We start from the raw sequence: 27,474 nt of genomic DNA, 5'->3' as shown, positions 1-27,474 counted from the left end.
ATACTGCACTATGGTCAGTCACCAGAATATGCGCATTAATGATAGCTCTTAATAGAGTGAGTCGAAGATTAAACAGACTGACGGGACTCAAAGGGGGAGAGTTCGGCAGCATTGACAATGGACCAGGACAGTGGAGAGCAATGGAAGACTGAAGATGCTGGGCTGTGAGGTGTTGCTTTTTTGAGAGCAGGTTGATTATGAAAGCTGTAGAAACAATGCCTACGATGCAAGACTAGTGTGTACAATGTTTGGAAGCATTCAGCCAAGGATGAGTAGATGAATAGTCAGGAGGGAGGTTAAAGGAGTGGATCCTTTAGAGCCAATTAGTCTTTTGAGAACTGAGTAGAGATAAGAGACAAAGTTTTAAAACAGGATTAGGGGTAAGCTAGGTGTGGTCAGGAAGGAAAGGACTCATCAGAGGGAGCTGATCGGGACTCTCAATTTTGACAGAAATCCATGAACTCCTCACAACTGGCACCAGACGCGAGGATGGAGGGTAATCGAAGAGTCAGCTTGCAGTAGAGATAAGGAGCAATACCTTTGTTGATTTCTTTGAAATGTTTATCACTTGGATACTGTGACTTGAGTCAGCAAAATGACATCCTTAGGCCAGGAAGTTGGTCGTGTAAAACACTTGGGATTATAAACAAAATAGCACATTCGCTAGCATTTTCAGCCAAACAGTTCTGATTGACTATATTTCCAATTGTGATAGAGACTGCAATTTCCCAGCACTGTGCCTGAACAAAGAATCAAAAAATACTAATGGGGAGGAGGGACTGAAATCGCAGTAACACAACTTTGTGAAAAAGCCCATAACAAACTGCTATAATTTTTTAAAAGAACCTGTAGAAAACTTTTTTTTTAATTTATTAAACTACATCTTTAGGTTAGCATTGTTGGTTATGATGATTTTTTTAAAACAGTAAAATCCATGAGGTATGTGGACATAGTGACCAAACAAAATTTCTGCATTTTATTCAATAGACACGCAATGTATGGATATTATGTACAAATTATATACATTTAAATTAAGTGTCAATGAACGTTTTCTGATCTGATTTTACTCAAGTAACCGCTATTTCTAGGTAAACACTAAGGGTGAAAGAAAAGTTGGATATCATTCTTCCCGTGCTTCTAATTTTTCTTTTAACATTTAGTTTTGCTGCAGCTGCAGTACTATTTTGTATTTCCCACATCATTAATATACACTTTCAAAGAATGTAATTTCATTAGTCCAACCACTGAAGTGGTTTCAATGCTAAAGTTACCAGTAAGACTCGTAAGTACCAGGGCTCCCCTTCGCTGGAACTTGATTTGGTTGAATATTGACCACTGATTACAGTTTTCCGGGATAATTCACCCTTCCATTTTAATTTCAGGGTAAAAAATATCTCAAAATCAGGCGATTTCCTCCCCGCTTCCCAAAACAATTCCAGCAATCAAGTTACAGTTGAAGTGACTAGTAGATCTGTATCCAACATCTGTATCTCTCTTTAGATAGGATTCACTAGTATTAGAGGGGGAGAAATAATCTAATCATTTCTTTCTGGGGCAAATGATCTTACCAAGGTTCATTCCATGAATTAAAAGCCATAATCCTATATTGGAGCTCAGATAATTATAAAACATGAGTTTTGGGATTACAGCAACAACTTATATAACACCTTTAATGTAATAAAATGCTCCATGGTGCTTCACAGGAGCATTATAAAACAAAGTATGACACCAAGCCACAAAAAGTGATATTAGATGACCAAAAGCTTGGTCAAAGAGGTAGGTTTTAAGGAGTGTCAAAAAGGAGGTGTAGGGAGGGTTTTCCCGACCTTGGGTCCTAGGCAACTGAAAGCACTGCCACCAATGATGGAGCAATTAAAATTAGGGATGTACAAGAGGCAGGAATTAGAGGAGTGTAGATATCTTGGAGGGTTGTGGGGCTAGAAGAGATTACAAAGATAGGGAGGGACAAGGCATTAGAGGAATTTGAAAAAAAGGATAAGAATTTTAAAATCAAGACGTTGCTTGACCAGGAGCCAATGTAGGTCTGCGAGCACAGGGGTAATAGTGGAATGGGACTTGGTGTGAGTTAAGACACGGACAGCAGAGTTTTGGATGACCTCAAGTTTACGGTAAGTAGAATGTGGGAGGCCAGCCAGGAGTGCATTCGAATAGTCCAAGTATAGAGGTAACAAAAGCACGAATGAGGGTTTCAGCAAATGAGCTGAGACGAGCAAAGTCAGGCAATGTTATGCAGGTGGAAATAGGGGTCTTAGTGATGAAATAAATATGAGGTCAGAAGCTCATCTCGGGGTCACATGTGACACCAAGGTTGTGAACAGACTGGCTTAATCTCAGACTGTTGCCAGGGAAAAGGATGGAATTTGTAGCTAGGGAATGGAGTTTGGAGCGGGGATTGAAAACAATGGCTTCAGTCTTCTCAATATTTAATTGGAGGAAATTTCTGCTCATCCAATCCTGGATGTTGGATAAGCAGTCTGATAAATTAAGAGGGGAGGAGTCAAGAGAAGTGTTGGTGAGGTAGATCTGAGTGTTGTCAGCATGTGAAAACAAAGGCTGTGCTTGAGGGGCGTGCATGTAGATGAGAAATAGAAGGGGACCAAGGATAGATCCTTGGGGGACACCAGAGGTAATGGTGCAGGAGCAGGAAGAGAAGCCATTGCAAGTGATTCTCTGGATACGATTAGATTGATAAGAATGGAACCAGTTGAGAGCAGTCCCACCCAGCTGAATGACAGTGGGGAGGCATTGGAGGAAGATGATGTGGTAAACAGTGTCAAAGGACAGGGAGGGAAAGTTTACCTTTGTCACTGTCATATAGATGTCATTTGTGACTTTTATAGGAGCTGTTTCGCTACTGTGGCAGGGGTGGAAACCTGATTGGAGGGATTCAAACATGGAGTTCTGTGTAAGATGGGAATGGATTTGGAAGGTGACAACACATTCAAGGACTTTGGAGAGGAAAGGGATGTTGGAGATGTGATGATAGTTTGCAAGGGCGGTGGGGTGAAGGTTTTTTTTTGAGGAGAGGGGTGTTGATGGCACATTTAAAGGAGAGAGGGATAACACCTGAAGAGGCAGAGCTGTTTACAATATTGGCTAACATGGGGACCAGGAGGGGAAGTTGGATCGTCAGCAGTTTAGTGGGAATAGGATTGAGGGAACAGGACAAGATGAGCTCAGAGAGGATATGAGGGATAATAGAAACTAGAGAAAGAAACGAGTTCAAGGCTAGGGCAGGGGAGAGAATCATAGGAAGTCTGGTAGGTGGACAAGTGGAATTGGATGGTCTCGATCTTAGTGACAAAGAAATCCACGAACTGCTTACATTTATTATTGGAGATGAGGGTGGAGGGGACAGAGGAGAGGGGTTTAAGAAGATGGCTTGCAGTAGAGAAAAGAAACTGGGGGTTATCTTTGCATTCCAGAATGATCCTGGAATAGTGAGCAGTTGGAGCAGTCGAGAGCAGGACCTGATAGTGTTTTAAATGGTCAGCCAGATCTGGCATTGGATTGCTAAACCAGTTGTCTGCCGTATCCTTTCAAGTCGGTGCCCCTTGGACTTAAGGGAACGGCCAGGGTGAGAGATACTGATCTTTTTATTGGAAACTAGGGCATCAAAGGTGGAGGTGAAGGTGTGGATGAGAAAATCAGCAGCTATAGAAATGTTGTGGCAAATGGAAGGCTGAAGGCTAGAAATTTGGGATTTTGAAAGTACAGTTGTAAGTGAATAGGGAGATAGTTTTTTCCAGGGATGGATACAGAATGAAGTAGAGTTGGGGCATGGAACAGGGATGTGGGTGGAAAGTGATGCAAGGAAGTGTTTAGAGAGAGCCTTATCTGTAATTGATATGATGGGACTAACAAGGCCACGTGAGATGGCAAGGTCAAGGGGATGGCCATAAATAGGAGTTGGGGAATTTGCATGCAGGGAGAGATTTAGAGAGGATAAGAGAACATTGAACTCAGAGAAAAGAGAGTATGATGAGTTGAGATGGAGGTTGAAATCACCAAACATGAGAAGTTGTTCAGTGCAGAGGATGAGGGAGGAAAGCAGTGAAGATATCTCAGTGTGAATTTTTTTTTATCGTACTTGGGAAGTCAGTAGAGATTGATGATTTTGGAAGATAGGTGAGAGGGATGGAACAAGGTGAGATACTCAAAGGAGGAGAAAGTGCCAGAGGAGTAGGGGGTCAGGACAGGCTGTAATGTGGTGATAAGCACCACACCGGCCTTGGCAGGGCAAGTGGTGGCAGATGTAGCCAGGTAGGGAGGTTGCATTAAGGGGGAAGGTGGCATCAACCCTCAGCCAGGTTTCCATTCAGGCCTTGATCTTGATGCAATCATGCACAATAAGTTCATGGATGACAAGGCCCTTGTTCACAAGTGAACGGACATTCTGGAGGGAGGTGCACAGAGTGGTGGTGAGAGCTGATCCACCAGCTGAATCCACAGGGTCAGCACTGGGAGGGGTGAGTTGGACAGGAAGAAGATTGGCAAGATTAGTCCCCAGCGCACACACTGGTGGGAAGGTCGGCGAGAAAGTGGGATGGGGTAATTGGAATGGCTGCTCATAATGAGCCAGTGCTGAGAGCTTCAATCAGCCCATTGGAGGATGCCAAGAGAGGCACAGAGGGAAGCTGTAGGTTTATCTAATCTAATTGATTAATGTATGCTTGAATACCTCATCAGGCTTACTGTCTTCAGTTGCTTACAGATATCCATCAGATCTTATTAGGAATTTTATGGATAACTTTTAAGATCAATTATCTGCCGCCTGATTTGTTTTAAGTCTTTCTGGACCTTCTCTTTGTCAATTGTAATCTTCTTATCACTGATCTTACTCAGTGAATTGATTGATTCCTTAATGGACTGAAATCCTGTTAAAGAAAAGTTGCATTTTAGATATTGAAATAGTTCATCTAAAATACATTTGTTTAATTTTCTATAGGCATAAAAACACAAAATAAAACATTGAGGTCTGCATGTATGTTAAACTCATGACAGGTTGTAAAAAAACAACCTTTTTAAAAATTTTGCCCTCTAAATATCCATATGAAAGACAACTGTGTTATTAAATTTTTACTTCAGCTTGACCATTATTGTCTAAGGAAAACATGCTGCGATTAAGTTATTTGGCCACTGTAGAATAAAAAGGTTGGGACTAAATATTTTAAGTATAACCTTTTAATGAGAGAAACAGTAATTAAACCAATAGATTATTAAACGTTTAGTTCTGTATTTGAAGGTTGACCACCTTATGTAATTACCATGGATACTATGTAAATAAATGATTAGCTGGAATTAAAAAGGTCCCGTCTTGATTTTGTTTGGGATTTGCATATATGAGTGATATAACTAAGTTCATATAATATCAAATCAAATAAAATCATTGGCCCAGATTTTGCTGCAGCGGGTCATCTCACGACACAACCTGGTAGACTTATTTGTGCAGATTTTGGTTTTTATACCTTTTGCCCACAAAGTTGCTGGAAGTGCAAGTTGATAATGGTGCAGAGAGGGCAACAGGGCATCTGGGATCTTGGTGAACAACAAAGCAAACTGTCTCATTAATCAATGAGATTTAAGGATTGAGAAATAAAGAGGAAGCACTGAGAAGGAGGGTGAATTTGAGTGGATGAATTCAATGTCAATTCAAGTCCAGAAGGAGAAATAAGGAAAGAAAGATTGGATTAAAGGAGAGAAAAAGGCAAAGAGAAAATAAGTTTATATTTTAAAATACACATGTTTAAAATCTCATTTTAATTGTTGATTTTCTGGGCAAGTGGTTAATTGGCAGTCATTAGAAATTATGTCATTAAAAGGGTACTTGCATTATTAGTTTCCAGACTTAACTTTCTGTGTTGAGTTTAATGGACAATTAATGTCTAAATGCAGCAAGCTCAAAATAATCACAGGGAGGTTAAAGGTGAGCTGCTATTTTTTGTAAAGCTAACATCATGTGGTGCAATTTGGCCAGCAACTTGTGGTGATTCGCAATTCATGAAGTATCTCTCCCTTGTCACAAGTGCTGGCCAGTTTGCAGACTAATAACATGCCATTATTCACCCTATTAATTTTGCACCAACTGCTTTTCTGTGTTGCATACACATGCCACTTTTTCACTTGTTATAATTGATGCATTAACAGTATAGACAAGATCATTGTTTTTTAAAAGGGGACATGAGGAGTGCTAAGTAATATGGAAATCTGCAGATTTTCAAACTAAGGATATTTGCAGAAAGTGCAACTATGAGGTTTTTCTATGTTTTACAATAAATTGCACAGACAGTAGTTTTTAAAATGCTGAAGGGTAAAGTAGCCAGTTTTAATGAATGGTGTGAGTAATTGTCTTAGAAATTGATCTTATGTGTTTGACAGTTCAGTCCACTGACTTAGCATCTGTCCAAGATATAGTGCCAACATTTGTATTTTGATTCCCTAATTCAAGCATCTTTTTACTTTATAACACAGCAGAGAGCATATCAGCAGAAATATCCCATGGCTAAAGAAAAATAATCTCCTGTATCATAATTCTTATCATGTAAACTCAAGTTGTGTGAAGCTTGAATTAGTGCTCGAAATAGCTAGGTGTATTTTTTTCAGTAAATAGGATTCTCCCCAAGGCTTCAGATTTGCTTTGGCATTATTGAAATACTCACTATTGCTAATTTTGACTGTACAACTAAACCTCAAACTCTTGATCAGACTTGCTGCTAGAAATTTCAAATTGCAAAAGAAATCCCAATAGTTGGAATCTCTCTCTATTGTCATATTACCCAAAACAATTCAAATGAAATGAACTACTCACCTTCTCTGTATTCATTCTTTATGCTTTCCAACTCGTACCAGATGGTATTTTCAACTTTGGCAAGTTTTGCACCGATCTTCGTTTCAGAGTACTTCATTCTGTTGGATTCGATATCTAGGCTTTGCCTGTTTTCTAGTTTCTCTAGTCTCACAGAGATCTGGTTAAGTCTCTCTAGTATTTTCTTCTCTGTCAGTTCCTATAAAACAACCAGAACTAAGCTAACTGCTTACTTATTAAAACAAAAATGGTGTTCCTACTAGCTGTCCACAAGTTATACTTCAGTTCAATACCTTTTAAAATCAATTTGTTCCCCCTTTGTAGTTTCCATGCACAATTTATAGTAAAGCTACTGGCAGGAAATGCCCAAGGGCAACCTAGTAATCATTGCCCTAATTTCCCCTCCCTCCATGTGCTGAAATGCCAGGTTTCTCTTCACCAGCATGTGGGGGATCCAATCTGTTCCCACATAGTCCGTGAAACAGCAGCATCTTGGTGTGCCAGGGCACTGCACTGAGTTAAAATGGTTATTTTTGTTGGAATTGAGTTGTAAACTTAACATGCTCATCAGGTGGAGCAATGTATCGCAATAAAATGCTCTCTATCTATATGTATACACAGAAAATAATATTTGGAGTCCAGTGTTTGAATCCAACTCTTATTCCATATTAAAGCATAACAAATGTATGTACATTATTTTATAATGGTGTGCTGCCATCAGGAAAGGAAGGAGAAAGGACATCAGTCCTATAGGACAGTGCTAGTACTTCCCACTGACTGATTACGGAGCTGCACTCATGGTAGCAATATAGGCAGTCTTGTCTATTATACCTTCTTTATTGTAGTAAATGAATCAGTCGATTATTCCTCTCTGAATCACCTCGAGTTATTTACTTCAATAAATTACTATGCACATTTAAGTTGTTATCCAATAAGCTCTGCTCAAGATGTATAGGTGCTTAAACTTACCTTTGTTTTTGTTCTGATGTTGGTTGAACAACGTCAGTGCACCACACCCAGGTGTTTATATTGCCAGCTAAAGCCTAATGGAAACTGATTCACGGGACAGGTCTGATCAGGTTACTTTATGAAAAAATTGTTGAAATGTAATAATAAAGAAACAAACTTCAAATAGTGGCATGCAACAAATTAAAATGTTGTTGTCACTGTCACAATGTCTCAACAGAAGTTTGTTTGGAAGACACACACAACTTTTGAACACAGTAACTATCCCACCATTTTATTACAGTGTGAAAGCTTTCAAAACTATCTCAGTGATTCATGCCTGTGATTATTAGTGATATTTTGAAAACAAACAAAATGAAAAACTTTATACATGTAATCATTTGTTATAACATGAGACAGTTGCAGGTGTGAATGGAGGAGAATTCTTTTTACACAAGCAAAATCCCTTAAAAGCAATAACACTGTTAAGTAAGCCCTGATTTTCAAAGTCTGATGAAAATGGACCCATACTGCAGACTTGCCTAAATTGGCAACTCAGGGCAGGCTGCATCAAATTTTCCAATGAGACTCCCTTATCCTAAATCAAGTAGGTTGCTGGCACATGAAAAGATTGCCCACAGGGCTTGACCATAGCACACTTGGCTGGCAAGCAGAAAATCTGGTGAAGCAGCACCTGTTGAATGGGAAATTATGATGGTGGCAGCAAATGACACAACTGGTCTAGTTAGTTTACTCTTGAGCATAACTATGGCTTACACTACTCAGCCATATTCTTCTGTTACTGCGGTATCTTCCAAGAAAGCAGGTTGAACCTATGACATACTATTTCCTCAAACCTCTTTCATCACCTGCTCTGCCCCCACCTTCAATACCAAATGTAAATAACTAGTAGATTTCTCAAGTTCTAAGTTGGAGACTCTCCATGCAGTTGTCTCTGCCTCTACCTTTATCTGCCTTTTCTCCATCTCTCACTCACTCTACTTCTGATTTTCTGTCACTTTGCAGTTTCTATCTCAAACTCATCTCTTCCATGGGGCCAAACTCTTGTTTCCTCAATCCCCTCCCCACTCAACTGGAAACCACTCAACTTACCCCTCCCAGCCCAAAGCTTGCTGACATTTAAAGGATCCCTTTGCTCATACACAATCCCTCTTCGATACAAAACTGGTGTCATCACCTGCCTCCTCCAAAAGGTCAATCCTTGATACATCAGTCCTCTCCACCTATCAATCCATCTCTATCTCTCCTTAAGTGTGTTATCTCCTAAGTCCATGCCTATGTTTCCCAAAACTCATTGTTTGAACCTGTTCAGTTTAGTCACCACTCTACTATAGTACCAAGACCACCTGGACACAATCACAAATGATAGTATGCGATGTGTCAGCAGTACATTATTCCTTCTTGTCCTCCTTGATCTCTCCAGTGTTTAATATGGTTGGCCACACCATTCTTCTCCATCACCTATTCCTTTGTCCAGCAGTGGGATTACCTTTGCGGCACAGTGGTTAGCACTGCAGCCTTGCAGCTCCAGCGACCCGGGTTCAGTTCTGGGTACTGCCTGTGTGGAGTTTGCAAGTTCTCCCTGTGACCGCGTGGGTTTCCGCCGGGTGCTCCAGTTTCTTCCCACCGCCAAAGACTTGCAGGTTGATAGGTAAATTGGCCATTGTAAATTGCCCCTAGTGTAGGTAGGGAATATGGGATTAATGTAGGAGGGGTTGTGGTAGGGATTATGGGATTAATGTGGGATTAGTATAAATGGGTGGTTGATGGTTGGCAGAGACTCAGTGGACCGAAGGAGCCTGTTTCAGTGCTGTATCTCTCTCTCTATGACTTTCCATGGTCCCAATCACATCAGTGTGAATGTAGCTGATGCAAATCCAGCAGTAGCTTCTCTTCTTGACCCCACTGTCAACTCTAGAGACCCCCAAAATCTATCCTTGGCTACTTCCACTTACTAGTCTTTCATGCTGCCCTCCTTCTATCTCTGTAATCTCCAACTTGTCCAAAACTCAGCTGACTTTTGTTGTCTTACACTGAGCCCTGTTCACTTGCCCTCCAGCAAATGGAATTTAATATCTGCATTCTCATCTTGAAATCCCTCCCTGATTATTACCCTACATTATCTCTGCAACCTCTGTAAAATGCCTTGCGATGTTTTCTACATTAAAGGTGAAAACTCTTGTTCTATAATTATGAAATGGTTTTGTAACATATAGATTAATTATATATTTCATTTGCAGTGTTGTGATTCATTATAATGCAATTTTTCCATAGTAATATAAAGCAAACTGCTTACAGTTTTCTCTTGCATAAAGTGCAATAAGTGGTCTACTCTCTGTCCTTGTTCATTCTCTGTTTTATCCAATTTGTATTCTGCCCATTTCTGCTGGTTTTGTATCTGTGAATGCACCTCAGTCAGTGCAGCAGTAATCCTGGAAGTGATTGTATATATCATGTTTATGAAATTAATGTAACATTCAAAAAATGGCTTACAATGCTACCAACAGATTAGTCACAGTGCTTGTTAGCAAGGTACAGCAATAATCATGGGGGATTTAATCTACATATAGACTGGAAAAATCAGATGGGCAAAGGTAGCTTAGATGAGAGGTTCATAGAATGTTTTTGGGATAGTTTCTTAGGACAGCACATTCTGGAGCAAACCAGAGAGCAAGCTATACTAGACCTGGTATTGTGCAATGAGAGAGGATTAATTTATGACCTCATAGTGAAGGCGCCCCTCGGCAGCAATGATCATAATATGATTAAATTTTACATTCAGTTTGAGGGAGAGAAGAGTGGGTCTAAGATTAGTATTTTAAACTTAAATAAGGGCAATTATGAGGGCATGAAAGCAGAGCTAGTTAAAGTGAACTGGCAAAGTAAGTTCAATCGAGATGCAGTGGCAGACATTTAAGGGGATATTTCAGAATACACAGAATAGCTATATTCCAACAAGAAAGAAAATTTCCAAGGGGAGGACCCACCATCTGTGGTTAACTAAAGCAGTTAAAGATAGTATCAAAGTAAAAGAAAAAGTATATAATTGTGCAAAGGTGAGTGGCAGGTCAGAAGATTGGACAGAATATATAAAGCAGCAAAGAATGACTAAAAGATTAATAAGGAGGGAAAAATTAGAGAATGGGAACAAGCTGGCTAGAAATATAAAAACATATAGTAGAGTTTTGATAGATATTTAAAAAAGAAAAGGGTTAACAAAGTGAGCGTTGATCCTATAGAAAGTGAGTCTGGGGTATTAATAAGGGAAAATAAGGAGATGACAGATGAATTGAACAGGTATTTTGCATCGGGCTTCACCATAGCGGATACAAGTAACATTCCAGAAATAGCTGTAAATCAGGAAATGGAAGAGAGGAAGGAACTCAAGAAAACTACAATCACCAGGGAAGTGAGCAAATTGTTGGAGCTGTGGGCTGACAAGTCCCTGGGACCTGATGGACTTCATCCTCGGGTCTTAAAAGAAGTGGCTAGTGAGATAGTTGATGGTTGGTTTTAATTTTCCAAAATTCCCTAGATTCAGGGAAGGTTCCATTAGATTGGAAAATAGCCAATGTAACTCCTTTATTCAAAGAGGGAGGGAGACAGAAGGCAGGAAACTACAGGCCAGTTAGCTTAACATCTGTCATAGGGAAAATGTTAGAAGCTATTATTAAAGATGTTATAGCAGGGCACTTAGAAAAGTTCAAGGTAATCAGGCAGAGTCAACATGGTTTTGTGAAAGGAAAATCATGTTTAACCAATTTATTGGAGTTCTTTGAAGAAATAACACGTGCTGTGGATAAAGGGGAACCAGTGGATGTACTGAACTTGTATTCAGTACATCCACTGAATACAAGTTCAGTATTGATAAGGTGCCACATCAAAAATTATTGGGGAAAATAAAAGCTCATGTTGTAGGGAGTAACACTTTGGCATGGACAGAAGATTGGCTAGCCAACAGGAAACAGAGTAGGCATAAATGGGTCATTTTCTGGTTAGCAAGATGTAATGAGTGATGTGCCACAAGGATCAGTGCTGGGGCCTCAACTTTTTACAATTTACATAATCCATTTACATAAATGACTTGGCTGAAGGACTAAAGGTATAGTTGCTAAATTTGCTGATGACACAAATTAATAAGGTAGGAAAGTAAGTTGTGAAGAGGACATAAGGAGGCTACAAAGGGATATAAATAGGTTAAGTGAGTGGGCAAAGATCTGTGGGAACAAAACTATTGGGGACATTTAAAGTGAACTAATTATTTAAGTATAGCCTACTAACAAAATAACCTCGGAGCTGCAGAGACAGCTTATCAGAAATGACTTCATAACTTCAGGGCTGCAGAGGCAACTTATCAGCAGAAACAGACTAACAAGCAGAAACTAACGGGACAGCTGCAGACTGCTTATTAGTAGCCTATTGTACAACAATCAGCCTAATGGTTCACAAGGAGATAAGGGGATGGGAAACTGGAGTAAGAAGTTAAAACAAATTGACAAGGCAGTACCCCAATCAGGCCCCGACACCAAGAAACTGCAGAAGTTTGTAGACCAATTGGGAATAAAGAGTAAGTGTTACTGATTTGTATGAATAACTATAATAAGGCTTGATTTGGTGCGAAGAGTTAGTTCAGGGGGTGGGGTTAGTTCAGTGTGTGTGTTGCTTTTAGTTTTAGGTTAGTTCAGTGTATGTGTTGCTTTTAGGTTTAGTTCAGTTCATTGTTAAGTTTTCTGAAGATGTAACAATTAAGTACTGCAATAAAGTTTCTTAAAGCTACAGTCGGACTTCGTCTCTCTTTGTGCAACTAATGGGATCCAACAGATCTGACAAATGGAGTATAATGTGGGAAAATGTGAAATTGTCCATTTTGGCAGGAAGAATAAAAAAGAGGCATATTATCCAAATGCTGAGAGATTGCAGAGCTCTGAGATGCAGAGGGATCTGGGTGTTCTAGTGCATGAATCACAAAAGGATGGTATGCAGGTACAGCAAGTAATTAGGAAAGCTAATAGAATGTTATCACTTATTGCGAGGGAAATTGAATACAAAAGTAGGGAGGTTATGCTTCAGTTATACAGGGCATTGTGAGACCACATCTGGAGTACCATATACAGTATTGGTCTCCTTATTTAAGGAAGGATGTAAATACATTGGAAGTAGTTCGGAGAAAGTTTACTAGACTAATACCTGGAATGGGCGGGTTGTCTTATGAGGAAAGGCTGGATAGGCTAGGCTTGTATCTGCTGGAGTTTAGAAGAGTAAGAGGTGACTTGATTGAAACATATAAGATTCTGATGGGTCTTGACAGGGTGGAAGTGGAAAGGATGCTTCCTCTTGTAGGGGTCGCCCATTTAAGACAGAGATGAGGAGAAATTTTTTCTCTCAGAGGGTCGAGTCTTTGGAACTCTCTTCCTCAAAAGGTGGTGAAAGCAGAGTCTTTGAATATTTTTAAGGCAGAGGTAGATTGATTCCTGATAAGCAAGGGGGGTGAAAGATTATTGGGGTTAAACGGGAATGTGGAGTTGAGGTTACAATCAGATCAGCCATGATCTTGTTGAATGGCGGAGCAGGCTCGAGGGGCCTACTCCTACTCCTAATTTGTATGTTCGTATGTTCAACGAATTAGAAAATAAAGCAGATGAACTTAAGCAGATATTGTGGTTCTGTAGTGATTCTTGGAATTCTTACTTAGTGTCAACATCTTTGCAACTCCTATGCATTACATCAAATTGTATAAAGACAGAATCATCTCAGCAATATGCCATGGTTATTTTTAGAGGAAAAGGAAGAGGGCATTTTGGAGCAATGTGAGATACTTCTCATTATATAACAGTGGGAGAAAGTTTTGACAAACCTTGATAGTGTTTCAATTTAATTTTGCTTGTGCTGTATTTTTATATAAACAATAATTTTCAATATGGTTACGTATTGCTCAATTTAGCATTAACCTGTCAGTTGGAAGTCTGTGCATGACAAAGGTACATTGTAATCTTCTATCTTGCTGGACCAATCTTCTTGAATTTTTTGAAGAGGTAACAGGGAGAGTTGACAAAGGTAATACAATAGATGTAATTTATCTAAATTTTCAAAAAGCCTTCAATAAGGTACCACATGATAGACTATTTTAATAAGGTCAAAGCATGCAGACTCAGGGAACAAGTAGCAGAATGGATAGCTAGCTGGCTTCAAGACAGAAAGCAGAGAGTATGGGGAAAGGGTAGTTATTTAGAGTGTCAGAAAATGGGAAGTGGTGTTCCATAAGGATCAGTGTTGGGACTACGGTGTTCACAATTTATATTAACAATTTAGGTTTTGGAATCAAAAATACAATTTCTAAATTTGCAGATGACACCAAATTGTGGGGGATAGTCAATACTGAGGAGGACTGCAACATATTACAAGAAGGTATCAACAAACTTGTAACATGGGTATATAACTGGCAAATGAATTTCAACATAGCTAAATGTGAGGTGCTACATCTTGGCAAGAAAAATAAGGAGGTTGCATATTACTTAGAAAATAAGACTCTAAATGGGGTAGAGGAGCAAAGTGATCTGGGAACAGATGGAAGAGAAAAAGGATGAACAAGCTGGGTCTCTTTTCTCTTGCAAAGAGAAGGCTGAGGGGGATCTAATAGAGGTCTTTAAAATTATGGAACGTTTTGACAGGGTAGACGCAGGGAGAATGCTTCCACTTGTGGGGAAGAGCAAAACTAGAGGCCATCAGTATAAGATTGTCACCAAGAAATTAATTCGGGAATTCAGAAGAAACACCTTCACTCAGCGAGCAGTAATAATGTGGAACTCACTACCACAGGGGGTGATTGAACCAACCAGTATACATGTATTTAAGAGGAGGCTAGATAAGCATAGGAGGAAGAAGGTGATAGAGGGTTATGCTGATAAACTTAGTTGAGGAAAGACAGGAGGAAGCTCGAGATATAAAGGGTGAAAATCCTGAAACTCCCTTCCGAATAGCACTGTTGGTGGTGTACCTATACCCTAAGGAATGCAGCGGTTCAAGAAGGCAGCTCACCACCACCTTCTCAAAGGCAATTAAGGATGGGCAATAAATGCTGGCCGAGCCAGCAACGCCCACATCGCATGAACAAATAAAAGAAAAAGAGTGGAGCACAAACGCTGATGTGTACTGGTTGGGCCGAATGGCCCGTTTCTGTGCTCTATATCCAGAACAAAAAAGAACAAAGAACAAAGAAAATTACAGCACAGGAACAGGCCCTTCGGCCCTCCAAGCCTGCGCCGATCCAGATCCTCTATCTAAACATGTCGCCTATTTTCTAAGGGTCTGTATCTCTTTTCTTCCTGCCCATTCATGTATCTGTCTAGATACATCTTAAAAGACGCCATCGTGCCCGCATCTACCACCTCCGCTGGCAACGCGTTCCAGGCACCCACCACCCTCTGCGTAAAGAACTTTCCACGCATATCCCCCCTAAACTTTTCCCCTTTCACTTTGAACTCGTGTCCTCTAGTAATTGAATCCCCCACTCTGGGAAAAAGCCTCTTGCTATCCACCCTGTCTATACCTCTCATGATTTTGTACACCTCAATCAGGTCCCCCCTCAACCTCCGTCTTTCTAATGAAAATAATCCTAATCTACTCAACCTCTCTTCATAGCTAGCGCCCTCCATACCAGGCAACATCCTGGTGAACCTCCTCTGCACCCTCTCCAAAGCATCCACATACTTTTGGTAATGTGGCGACCAGAACTGCACGCAGTATTCCAAATGTGGCTGAACCAAAGTCCTATACAACTGTAACATGACCTGCCAACTCTTGTACTCAATACCCCGTCTGATGAAGGAAAGCATGCCGTATGCCTTCTTGACCACTCTATTTACCTGCGTTGCCACCTTCAGGGAACAGTGGACCTGAACACCCAAATCTCTCTGGACATCAATTTTCCCCAGGACTTTTCCATTTACTGTATAGTTCACTCTTGAATTGGATCTTCCAAAATGCATCACCTCACATTTTCCCTGATTGAACTCCATCTGCCATTTCTCTGCCCAAATCTCCAATCTATCTATATTCTGCTGTATTCCCTGACAGTCCCCTTCACTATCTGCTACTCCACCAATCTTAGTGTCGTCTGCAAACTTGCTAATCAGTCCACCTATACTTTCCTCCAAATCATTAATGTATATCACAAACAACAGTGGTCCCAGCACGGATCCCTGTGGAACACCACTGGTCACACGTCTCCATTTTGAGAAACTCCCTTCTACTGCTACTCTCTGTCTCCTGTTGCCCAGCCAGTTCTTTATCCATCTAGCTAGTACACCTTGGACCCCATGCGCCTTCACTTTCTCCATCAGCCTGCCATGGGGAACCTTATCAAACGCCTTACTGAAGTCAACACAAAAACAAGAAATGCTGGATTCACTCAGCAGGTCTGGCAGCATCTGTGGAAAGAGAAGCAGAGTTAACGTTTCGGGTCAGTGACCCTTCTTCGGAACCTTACTGAAGTCCATGTATATGATATCAACAGCCCTTCCCTCATCAATCAACTTTGTCACTTCCTCAAAGAATTCTATTAAGTTGGTAAGACATGACCTTCCCTGCACAAAACCATGTTGCCTATCATTGATAAGCCCATTTTCTTCCAAATGGGAATAGATCCTATCCCTCAGTATCTTCTCCAGCAGCTTCCCTACCACTGACGTCAGGCTCACCGGTCTATAATTACCTGGATTATCCCTGCTACCCTTCTTAAACAAGGGGACAACATTAGCAATTCTCCAGTCCTCCGGGACCTCACCCGAGTTTAAGGATGCTGCAAAGATATCTGTTAAGGCCCCAGCTATTTCCTCTCTCGCTTCCCTCAGTAACCTGGGATAGATCCCATCCGGACCTGGGGACTTGTCCACCTTAATGCCCTTTAGAATACCCAACACTTCCTCCCTCCTTATGCCGACTTGACCTAGAGTAATCAAACATCTGTTCCTAACCTCAACATCTGTCATGTCCCTCTCCTCAGTGAATACCGATGCAAAGTACTCGTTTAGAATCTCACCCATTTTCTCTGACTCCAAGCATAACATTCCTCCTTTGTCCTTTAGTGGGCCAATCCTTTCTCTAGTTACCCTCTTTCTCCTTATATATGAATAAAAGGCTTTGGGATTTTCTTTAACCCTGTTTGCTAAAGATATTTCATGACCCCTTTTAGCCCTCTTAATTCCTGTAATTCTAAGTTAATAGCCTGATTTGTGTTACTGTTCCCATTTCATTCCCAGATCCCTATTATATTTTAAAAGAATGCAGATACCAGAATGAAAGTTGGGATAAACACTTGAAAATTGGATCAATTTACATTCCATAATGTAGTAAAATGTTTTTACTTGAAATCTAGAAGTTGAAGTTCATGTTGTAGCTCTCCTCTTGCAGCCTTTAATTTTGTATGATGCTCACATTTAGAGCTATCTATTTTGCTCAGTAATTTCATCACCTGTTGTAAAAACCATGACACAGATGACAATGTTTCTACATTCTAGCATAATCAACATTTTGCTGAATGTAATTATATTTTATTTAAAATATTGCACTTCAAAAACAGTTTTCTCCCGTAACAAAATACATCTCTCTCTTTCTATACGTGACGAAGGAAAGTTCCTCCCATTTTGATTTGAAAGGTTTCAACAACACCAACAACTTGCATTTATATCAAAAGCTCCATTCACATAAATTTTCTACTAACCTTAATTTCCAATTCTTTCATTTGTGCTTCAAGGGAAGACTTAGCATCTTGAACTTCTTTCTTTACTTTTTGAATCTCACTGCTGGTTACACTGACATCCCCAGCAAGCTTGGAGATACTGGCATCACACCTTGTATTGGAAAACAAAATTTTAAAGGCGCTGCATTAATTTAAATGAACAGAAAATCAGGCAGGCTCCCTTATGAATGTGCAATCTCTCCATCCAATTTTCTGCCAATGCTCTGCACTTGGGCGATTGTATTCTCCTCGGTAAAAGAAAATCTGCCACTTCAATCTTCAGAAGATTATCTTTAGAATTAGAAGCTATCTCAATACAACAAAAATTCAGCTGAGATACAAAGATCAGGAATACAAAGATAATGAGGAAACTGAGAAAAGCAGGAAAACAAAGAGACAGAGAAAGAGAGGAGACTGTGGACTAACCATGAATTCCAGCAAGGCAATGCTGAGCCAGCCAGTACAAAGGCAGCAAAAACAAGTAAAGAAAATCATTATAATTCTTAGTTGCATGACTTTGCCATTTAATGGTGTACTGAAGATGACAGAAAGGATTATATATACTATAGCACTAGCTACGATCTCTAAGTAGCTGAAAGAGGTGCACGGATCCAATTCCCATTAACTCACAGAAGAAGTCATGAAATTTCAGGAAAATGCACAATTGACAATTCTGTCAGCTTATGCACAAAAAGACCACTAAAAATTAATTCCAAAAAAAATGTAAACACCAAATGTTTTCAGCTAATGTTGTTTGGTAAAAATTGAAAATGCAGAACCTCACTAAGCACTATTCTCAGTTATTTGAAACTCCTAATACTGGAACATTTTATAGATATTGTAGAGACAGTGGGCTGGATTTTATAGGGTCTCCAACATGGGAATGGTGGCCGGGGGGTGGGGGGGGGGGGGGGGTCGCGGGCAGCATGAAGATCGCTACAGATGAGGCCAGCCACCGGCTCTGACGCCGGCAGGGCCCAACCCGATCTTGGCAGTGGCAGCGAGGTCTCGTGGCGGCCCCACTGCCGTTTGGCATCGGGACCCGCATTACAATATGCACATGGGCATTTACCTTTCATTAACAAGCTGGCCGCTGCGATTCTGACAGCCGGTCATTCCGACGGCCGGCAATGCCGCGCCTTCGATTCCCTGTTCAGGGAAACAAGGCGCGACACCTGTGGGGAGGGGGTGGAGGTGATTTTTCTTAGTGCGGGGGGGTGGGGGGGTGGGGAGGAGAGTGGGATCAAATGCTTTGGATTGATTGGGGGGGTGATGGGAAAGGGTTGAAGGTTAGAGTTCATGAACTTTGAGGGGGGAAGGTCACATAGTCAAGGTAAGTATTTTGGGGGCTGAGTGGGCAAGGCATTAAATGTAAGGCATTGAGTGGGTTGGGAGAAAGGATGGAAAGAGTTTTTAAATTATTTAATATTTTTTAATGCACTGTGACTTTAAAAATTCAACCTGTCATTTAGGGCTCTAAGCCCTTTAAAAATGGTGCCGGCATCTGTGCAGTGGTGCCGGGTGCCATTGCCAGGTACGGCTCGCCCGCCACCTCCACATCATTCTGGGGGTTGGGTGGGGGGAAGTGGGGGGTGGGGGCTGCCCCAGCCATGCTAATGAGCCACCACGTTTGCAATTGCGGCAGCTCCGCGACGTGAGCCCCATGTATGCAGGTCGCCATTTTTATCGCCCTCCGCCTATTTCAGCGTTGGGCTTTTAAAATGCAGCCCAGTAGTTTTTATTCTTCTGGCGCTCTAAACATTTTAACCCCTTCTTAGTGATTTTTAGATAGTTATTTGTGCAATTTGGAAACTTATTTCTCAAACATTGTGCAGCCTTTTCCTGTAGCATAACAGTTGCAGACAGAATTGCAGACATGTACACCATTTATATTGTCTACGATATATAGATATTGTGGAACATAAATTATATCTCACATGCCGACTGAACTGAGTAATAAATTATGGTCCATACAATGTGAAGTGGGACCAAAGGGTCAACATTAGAGGATCAGCATCAATAGAGTTAGGATAAGAAATCTTAGAATGCATGCTGTAGTTGTGAGGGATCCTTTGAATGATGGGACACTTGATCACTGCTCTGGGAATATTCAGCTCAGCTGCTGCCTGTGTAAACATGCCAGTCCTGGCCACAGAAAGGAGAGATAGGGGAACTGGAGGCCAGACAGAAAACAATGTACCATAGAAATGAACAGATTCAAGGTTGCAGGCTGAGATACCAAGAAACATCTGCTGGGCCTGAACAAAACAGGGGTAGTGTGATCAATGACTGTTGTGACCTATAAATGTATGCTGAAAACTCTATCATTGAGAAGGCTCTTGGGGTAAATGAGATCTTCTGCCTTGCATATTCTCAAATAAAGTCTTTACTTGCTTTAATCCAGTGGACTCAAGAGTGGTTGGATTTTCCCACAACAAATTAATGAGATTTAATACAAATCCCACATATCTTTTTTATATAGTGTTTTAGATAAGCAAATACAAACTTATTATTGTGCAGATTGGAAAATGGCTCCGGTGATGTTGTTGTCCATGGAATTTTAGCTCCATGGTGCTATTTGTTTCCTATTATGTTTTAACCATAAAGATGCAGAAAGAAATATTTCTGAGATGACCCTTTGGGGATGAAATTGGATATGGGCAGGGATGCAAAACAGGTGGAATTGCGTTTGGAGCCTGACACGGTTGATATTCAGTTCTGTTGAAGTCAATGGAACTGACTATCCGACAGGCATATAACAGGCGACGGACACAATTCCACTTGTTTTGCGCCCCCACTGATGCCCAATTTCACTCCCTGTATGCGTGCAGTCCAGGACTGGACAGAAACGGTCAGGATTCCGACCAGACCCTCCAGCATGGTTTTTACTCTTGTAAAATCCTCGCAAAGCAAGAGCGGGTTATAAAATGGCATGAATGAGTGTGATCTTTGCTTCAGGTCAGGTGGAGTGATTTTGCTTTAACATTTCTGTGTGTTGCCCTGCCATTTTCTGCTCCATCCCTAGTACCTGGCAACTCTTCCACGGAGGTCCCCAATGCCAGCCAAATGCTTGTGGTCCAGGCTCTGAACTGCAAAGCTAGTTCCTGCAGCCACACCATCTCTTGTTCTAATCTGCTCTTCCAGAACCTAGGAGGATATCGCACAGTTTATCTTCTGTGTTTAATATATTCAAAGAAAAGCACTGAACATTACATTCCCAAAACCTTTTTTAAGAGGGAGGAATTTTTGTGAGGTAAGGAATGGGTGTTGCATAGATTTTCTAATTTTGCACCCAATGTCAGCATTAAGCATTTCTGGGTGAAATATAAAACAGTTGAAGTGCAGATTATGTTGCCTCAATGCTGCTGCAACATGTGTCTACAACACTGAACAGCAGCACCTGTATGATATTGGACCTCTCTGAATGAAGTTCCCAAATAACACTTAATTGTTCTGTGATGTGGACTTACACCCATCAGGAAATGAATTGGAATTGCCTCAGATTAAGTTCACATCGGACACTTGCAATCAAATTGAAAGGAGTGCATAACATCAGTTGATTCTGCATTCAAATTCAGATCCAGAAGTGAGAAAATAGTGTATTAACCAAATGTACCACTTAATAAAATACAATGCTTTTGCTGTTATTTAAAGACATTCTATAAGGAGGCTCTAAGGTGAAATCAAACACCTCCTTACAGGATGGAGGGAAAATCAGAGGTGCCACACCTCTGAGTGGTATCGGTAATGACAAAGGAGTTGATTTTAACTCATGCCACCCAGCAGAAATGACCCAATATGCATTAATGATAATATGATGGCTTCAAATTTTAGTTTTCAGATATAAAGTGGGAGTGATGAAAGAGTATGGCATCATTTCTGCACTTTCCTCAGGCCTTGATTGTTTACACAGGTTTTTATTTTTTGGCGCATGCCAATACTTCAATGGGAATTTTAGCATAATTTGATGGAGATCTTGTGTAAATTTCAATGTAACCAACAAGAAAAATCAATTACAATCAATTTATAAAGATAAAAAATTGAAGCATGCAATGGAAAAGAAAAACTGATAACAGAGGAAAATTTACCTGATAGTGAATCGGCAGCCCATTATACACCTTGCCCAATTTTCTTTTCATAATGGAAATGTCAATTAACTAAAATCCATCTTTTTCCCAATGATAAAAATTTAAATTATCCGGATCGATCTTAATGTAGACTAAATTAATACTGATGATATCACTTGGAAGAACCTGCTTGAGGAACTTAACTGATGCTGTGAGGAAGCTGATGTGATTTACTATATAGCACTGCATATCATTCTCTAGGTGGCAGACTTGTAGCAGTTAAGTGGACTGCAAGTGTGTGGTAGAGTGAAACAGATCACCCAACCTGGGTTCTCCTGATTTTCTCTGAATCTTAAAGCCACGCTGGCTGTGGGCAACATAAAATAATCAGTCCAAATGAAGCAGTCTCACTCATACTAGCTCCATAATGATATAAAGAGCACAAATCTCACTGCTGATTTTATTTAGCAAACAAATAAAGTACCTCTATGTCGGTACTTAGTCGTTTGAGAATACTGGTTATAACTTGTATGTGGTTTTCCAGCAGCTGTCGGGATACTCTCTCTCCTGGGCAGTTGCACTGGTTTAATCTCAAGTAGGTAATGATATCCTCTTTTATTTGAAAAGCCCGCTCTAGAAGTGTTGCAGTTGTCCTTTCCTGGTTGGAGATACGATCATCCATGATTTGTAAGTGGCTTTTAGGCACCACAGGAATTTGAAGAAAGGTGTGGTCTCTGGATAGCCCGAACAAAAAGAGAAATACATTGGACATAGGAACAGGAGTAGACCATTTTGCTATTCGACACTCTTATAGAGTCATACAGCATAGAAACAGGCCCTTCGGCCCACCACGCCCATGCCGACTATAATGCCTATCTATACTAATCCCACCTGCCTGCATTAATTCCATATCCCTCTATGCCTTGCTCATTCAAGTACCTGTCCAGATGCCTCTTAAATGTTGCTACTGTTCCTGCCTCCACCACCTCCTCAGGCAGCTCATTCCAGATACCCACTATTCTTTGTGTGAACAATTTACTACCCCTTTGATCCCCTTTAAACCTCGTCCCTCTCACCTTAAATCTATGCCTTCTAGTTTAAACCACCACTACCATGGGAAACAGACTCTGGCTATCTACCCTATTTTTGCCTCTCATACTTTTATATACCTCTATCATGTCACCTCTCAGCCTCCTTCGCTCTAGGGAAAACAGTCCCAGCCTATCCAATCTCTCTTTATAACTCAAGCCCTCCAAACCAGGCAACATCCTTGTGAATCTTTTCTGCACCCTCTCTAACTTAATCACATCTTTCCTGTAGTGCGGCGACCAGAACTGCACACAGTACTCCAAATGCAGCCTAACCAACGTTATGTACAACTGTAAAATGACGTCCCAACTCTTGTACTCAATGCCTCGGCCGATGAAGGCAAGCACGCCTTCTTCACCACCCTGTCTACCTGTGTTGCCACTTTCAGGAAACTATGTACTTGCACCCCAAGGTCTCTCTGCTCAAGAACACTCCCCAGGGCCCTGCCATTCACAGTATATGTCCTGCCCTGGTTTAACTTCCCAAAATGCATCACTTCACACTTGTCTGCATTAAATTCCATTTTCCACTCCCTTGCCCACTTTCCCAGTTGAACTATATCCTGTTGTAACCTTACATAACCTTCTTCATTGTCCACTATACCACTATATATGACAAACAACAGAGGGCCCAGCATCGATCCCTGCGGCACACCATTGGTCACCGGCCTCCAATCTGAAAAACAACCCTCCACTACCACCCTCTCCCTCCTGTCACCAAGCCAATTTTGTATCCAATCTGCCATTCAATGAGATCATGGCTGACCTGACTCCATATGCCCACTTTTAGCCCATATCCCTCAATCCCTCTGGTTAACAATAATCTATTAATCTCAATATTAAAATTAACAATTGATCTAGTATCAACTGCTGTTTGTGGAAAGAGTTCCAAATATCTACCATTGTTTGCATGAAGAAGTGTTTCCTAATTTCACTCCTGAAAGTCTGGCTCTAATTTATAGACGATGACCCCTAGTCCGAGACTCCCCATCTAGTGGAAATAAATTCTCTCTATCTAGTCTATCTTTTTTTTATTCATTCAAGGGATGTGGGCATCGCTGGCTAGACCAGCATTTATTGCCCATCCCTAGTTGCCCTCGAGAAAGTGGTGATGAGCTGCCTTCTTGAACTGCTGCAGTCCATGTGAGGTACGTACACCCACGGTGTTGTTAGGGAGTTCCAGGATTTTGACCCAGCGACAGTGAAGGAACCGCGGTATAGTTCCAAGTCAGGATGGTGTGCGGCTTGGAGGAGAACTTGCAGGTGGGGACTTTCCCATGCATCTGCTGCCCTTGTCCTTCTAGGTGGTCGAGGTTGTGGATTCGGAAGGTGCTGTCTGAGGAGGCTTGGTACATTTAGCGGAGCCTGGTCTCCAATCATCTCGGCCAAACCTGCCCTTGGACAAAGACCTTGCTTCGATCAGACCGTACGGTAATCGGAGTGCAACAGCCACCCATGTGAAAAGAACTCAGGCACAAACATCTTCCACCCCCTTAAAATGAACTTCAGGACCTGGAATGTCAGGATTGGACTATTCCTAAGGACCCACAACCCCAGAGTGGAAGAAAGTTACCCTCATTCCCAAGGGATTGCCTAAGAAGAAGAAGATGCATTGCTGCAGTGCATCTTGTAGATGGTACACACTGCTGCCACCATGCATCGGTGGTGGAGGGAGTGAATGTTTGTGAATGGGATGCCAATCAAGCGGGCTGTTTTGTCCTGGATGGTGTCGAGCTTCTTGAATGTTGTTGGAGCTGCACCCATCCAGACAAGTGGAGAGTATTCTATCACACTCCTGACTTGTGCCTTGTAGATGGTGGACAGGCTTTGGGGAAGAGAGGAGGTGAGTTACTCACAGCAGGATTCCTAGCCTCTGACCTGCTCTTGTAGCCACAGTATTTATTGGGCTACTCCAGTTCAGTTTCTGGTCAATGGTAACCCCTAGGATGTTGATAGTGGGGGATTCAGTGATCGTAATGCCATTGAATGTCAAGGGTAAATGGTTAGATTTTCTCTTGTTGGAGGTCATTGCCTGGCACTTGTGTGGCGCGAATGTTACTTGCCACTTATCAGCCCAAGTCTGGATATTGTCCAGATCTTGCTGCATTTCTACACGGACTGATTCAGTATCTCAGTCGCGAATGGTGCTGAACACTGAGCAATCACCAGCGAACATCCTCACTTCTGACCTTATGATTGAAGTAATAGCCAAAAGCAGTAAAAACAATAATTAAAGGTGTATTACCACAGCCTTTCTAATACTGACATGTTGCTTGCCATGGACAGCTGAACAGGCTGTGCTTCCCATCTAGTACATATGATGAGCTGGTCATTTGAGTTCATCCCTTTCAATTACTGCAACATCATAGCGCAAAGTAGAGCAATGTTTCTATCACTTACTTCTCTGGTATCTGAACCTGCAGGAACTTTTCTCTGGACATTTTTTAAACAAAGTTCAAATTATTCACCAGCACTCTAAAACAAGAGAAGACAGAAACCATGTTGAGACAATTAAATATTTTTAAATGTGATGGTTATGTTATGTATCCCAGTTTCATTCTTACTAATTCATTTGATGTTTGATTTCAGCATTCCAGTACCTTAAGCCACACATCACAATGTTAACACAGAAGACATATTTGCATACATCTATCATATCATCAAGTATAATCAAAAGTATAATCTACTTTGCTTGAATGCAACAATATTTCCAGTTACAAAAACAGAAATTGCTGGAAATACTCATCTGTGCCACATCTGTGGAGAGAAAAGCAGAGTTAGACTTTCAGATCTGTGGCCTTTCATCATAACTAGAAAAGGTTAGAAATGTAATAGGTTTTGAGCAAGTGAAAGGGGGAGGAGGAGGAGGAAGTACAACAAAAGGGAAGGTCTGTGATAGGGTGGAGGGCAGGATTTATTAAATGACAAAAGGTTACATGGTACAAAGTCAAGTAAGGAAACAAAAGATGTGTCTGGATGAGGTGTAGATGGCAAGAGAGCAGCTGTCCAAACACAATGTAAAGGGATTAAGAAATAAACAAGGGTGGTGGGGGTTGGGTTGGTGGGGAACAAATCAGCAAATAAAAAATGAAAAAAGGAAAATAAAATGGGGGCAGAGATTATGATCTAAAATTATGGAATGTTAGGTACATTTTTCCCGCCCTTATCCAGAGGTTTGAACATTGTATCCCTCCGGACCTGGTCCATTTTTGATCCCCAGATGAAGCAGAAAATGGCTCGGGTGACCGCCACGGCGTAGGAGTGGGGTATGGGCCAGACCTGTGCCACGTACAGCAACAACATGAGCGCCTCGCACCTGGTGATCAGGTTCTCACCCACAATGGAGAGAGATCGCTGCTCCCACATGCTTAGCTTATGTTGTACCCTGGCTACTCGCTCCCTCCAGGTTTTGGTGAACGCCCCAGCCCTTCTGAACCATATCTCCAGGTAGTCTGACCTGACGGTGAAGGGGGCAAAGGATCAGTCAGCCCAGTTCCCAAAGAACATGGCCTCGCTCTTGCAGTGATTAACTTTGACTCCCGAGGCCAGTTCGACCTGGTTGCAGATGCTCATCAGTCTGCGCACGGACAGCGGATCCGAGCAGAAGACGGCGACATCGTCCATGTACAGGGAGGTTTGAACCTGAGTACCTCTGCTGCCTGGGATTGTCACCCCTCTTATGCCCGCATTGTCCCTAATAGACTCAGCAAAGTGTTTAATACAGCAAACAAACAAGACAGGGAAGAGAGGACAGCCCTGTCTCACTCCAGATTGGATCGAGAAACTTTCTGATTCCCACCCAAGGGAAGTGTCGGAGATAAACCATGGGAAGGTGAGAAAAGGGTGGAAATTGGAAACAAAGTCAATGAAATTTTCCAGTTCAGTACCTCCCATACACATTATGGTAAACTGCATTTTCCATGAGTTGCTTGAGCTGAATTTTAACTTATAATATTTCTGTAAATCTAGATTTTGCATTTTCTCACCAATAGCTAGACTTGCAGTGTAAATTAGTTATTCACGGAGAGGTGGGGTTATGTACAATCTCAAACATTTCAGGCTATTGTGAGAAGATGGCTCCTTGCAACATCTGAGGCTTCATGTGTTTTGCATTGATGATGGGGAGGATTAAACAATAGGGATTCGCCTCACTTTAGTGATTACAGCTGACAGCTCCATAGCCATTGCTAAAAATTAAGAAGTCGCCGAAGTGTCTCTCTCACTCGCTCCCCTTTTCTCTTTGTGACAAGTGTGTGTTTTTGCAGCAGCAACTTAGTTTCACAAGCTTAGCTACAGAAAGATGGGCACATGTTTAGAGAACTGGCAGAATACATATTTACTGTTTTACATTAACCAGGAGCACAGAGAAATCGATTGTTCTCACTCCAAAAACTGCACATCGTTCCTTTGTGTATTATATGTTAATAAATCAGTCGATGGTATGACGTTGTGTAAAAACGTATTTTACAATCTTGAAGTTTATTAAATAAATCGTGTCAATCGAAACTCGTTTTTCTCTAACTTTCATTCTCCAAACAAAAGTACTCACCCGGTAGTTTGAGTTTTTGGTTTCAATAGGCTCCCCTATGATTGGCAGAGTCCTTCAATACGGCAGAAACCATATCAAGCACTATGACAACGCTAAAGGACAAATGTAACCTGTAATCGGCACAGTCAACGTGTTTATCATTCCATTGCATCAACTCATTTCGAAGGTTCAAAGGAGAACAATTCTCATAAACAACCCGGTCCAGTTTCCCGGAAGTTCAGATCTGAATGTGACCTTGTTTA

General features: G+C 41.3%; 1 protein-coding gene across 1 annotated transcript; it reads right to left on the bottom strand.

Annotated features, from left to right (window-relative positions):
- Positions 1-974: 974 nt before the first annotated feature.
- Positions 975-27,474, bottom strand: fam81b (family with sequence similarity 81 member B). The gene is made up of 9 exons (XM_068029716.1): positions 27,233-27,474; positions 25,084-25,158; positions 22,080-22,329; positions 20,557-20,675; positions 17,511-17,640; positions 17,155-17,261; positions 10,089-10,224; positions 6,830-7,025; positions 975-4,898 (listed from the first exon to the last, which is right to left on the bottom strand). The coding sequence occupies exons 2-9, from the start codon at positions 25,122-25,124 to the stop codon at positions 4,762-4,764; spliced, it is 1,116 nt and encodes a 371-aa protein (XP_067885817.1). The 5' UTR covers positions 25,125-25,158; positions 27,233-27,474; the 3' UTR covers positions 975-4,761.

Source organism: Heterodontus francisci, chromosome 4 (genome assembly GCF_036365525.1).
Source record: "Heterodontus francisci isolate sHetFra1 chromosome 4, sHetFra1.hap1, whole genome shotgun sequence".
Classification (NCBI taxonomy): Eukaryota; Metazoa; Chordata; class Chondrichthyes; order Heterodontiformes; family Heterodontidae; genus Heterodontus; species Heterodontus francisci.
Note: the sequence above shows the minus strand (reverse complement) of the source record. Positions and strands in the feature narration are given on the sequence as shown.

What these genes read in the sequence shown, in the direction of transcription:
- fam81b (XM_068029716.1), bottom strand. Translation starts at nt 25,124, where the DNA reads ATGTCCAGAGAAAAGTTCCTGCAGGTTCAGATACCAGAGAA. An exon ending in CAGGTTCAGATACCAGAGAA is followed by an intron (nt 22,330 to 25,083) that starts GTAAGTGATAGA and finishes CGGGCTATCCAG; the next exon opens with AGACCACACCTTTCTTCAAA. An exon ending in ACTTTATGCAAGAGAAAACT is followed by an intron (nt 7,026 to 10,088) that starts GTAAGCAGTTTG and finishes GTTGTTTTATAG; the next exon opens with GAACTGACAGAGAAGAAAAT.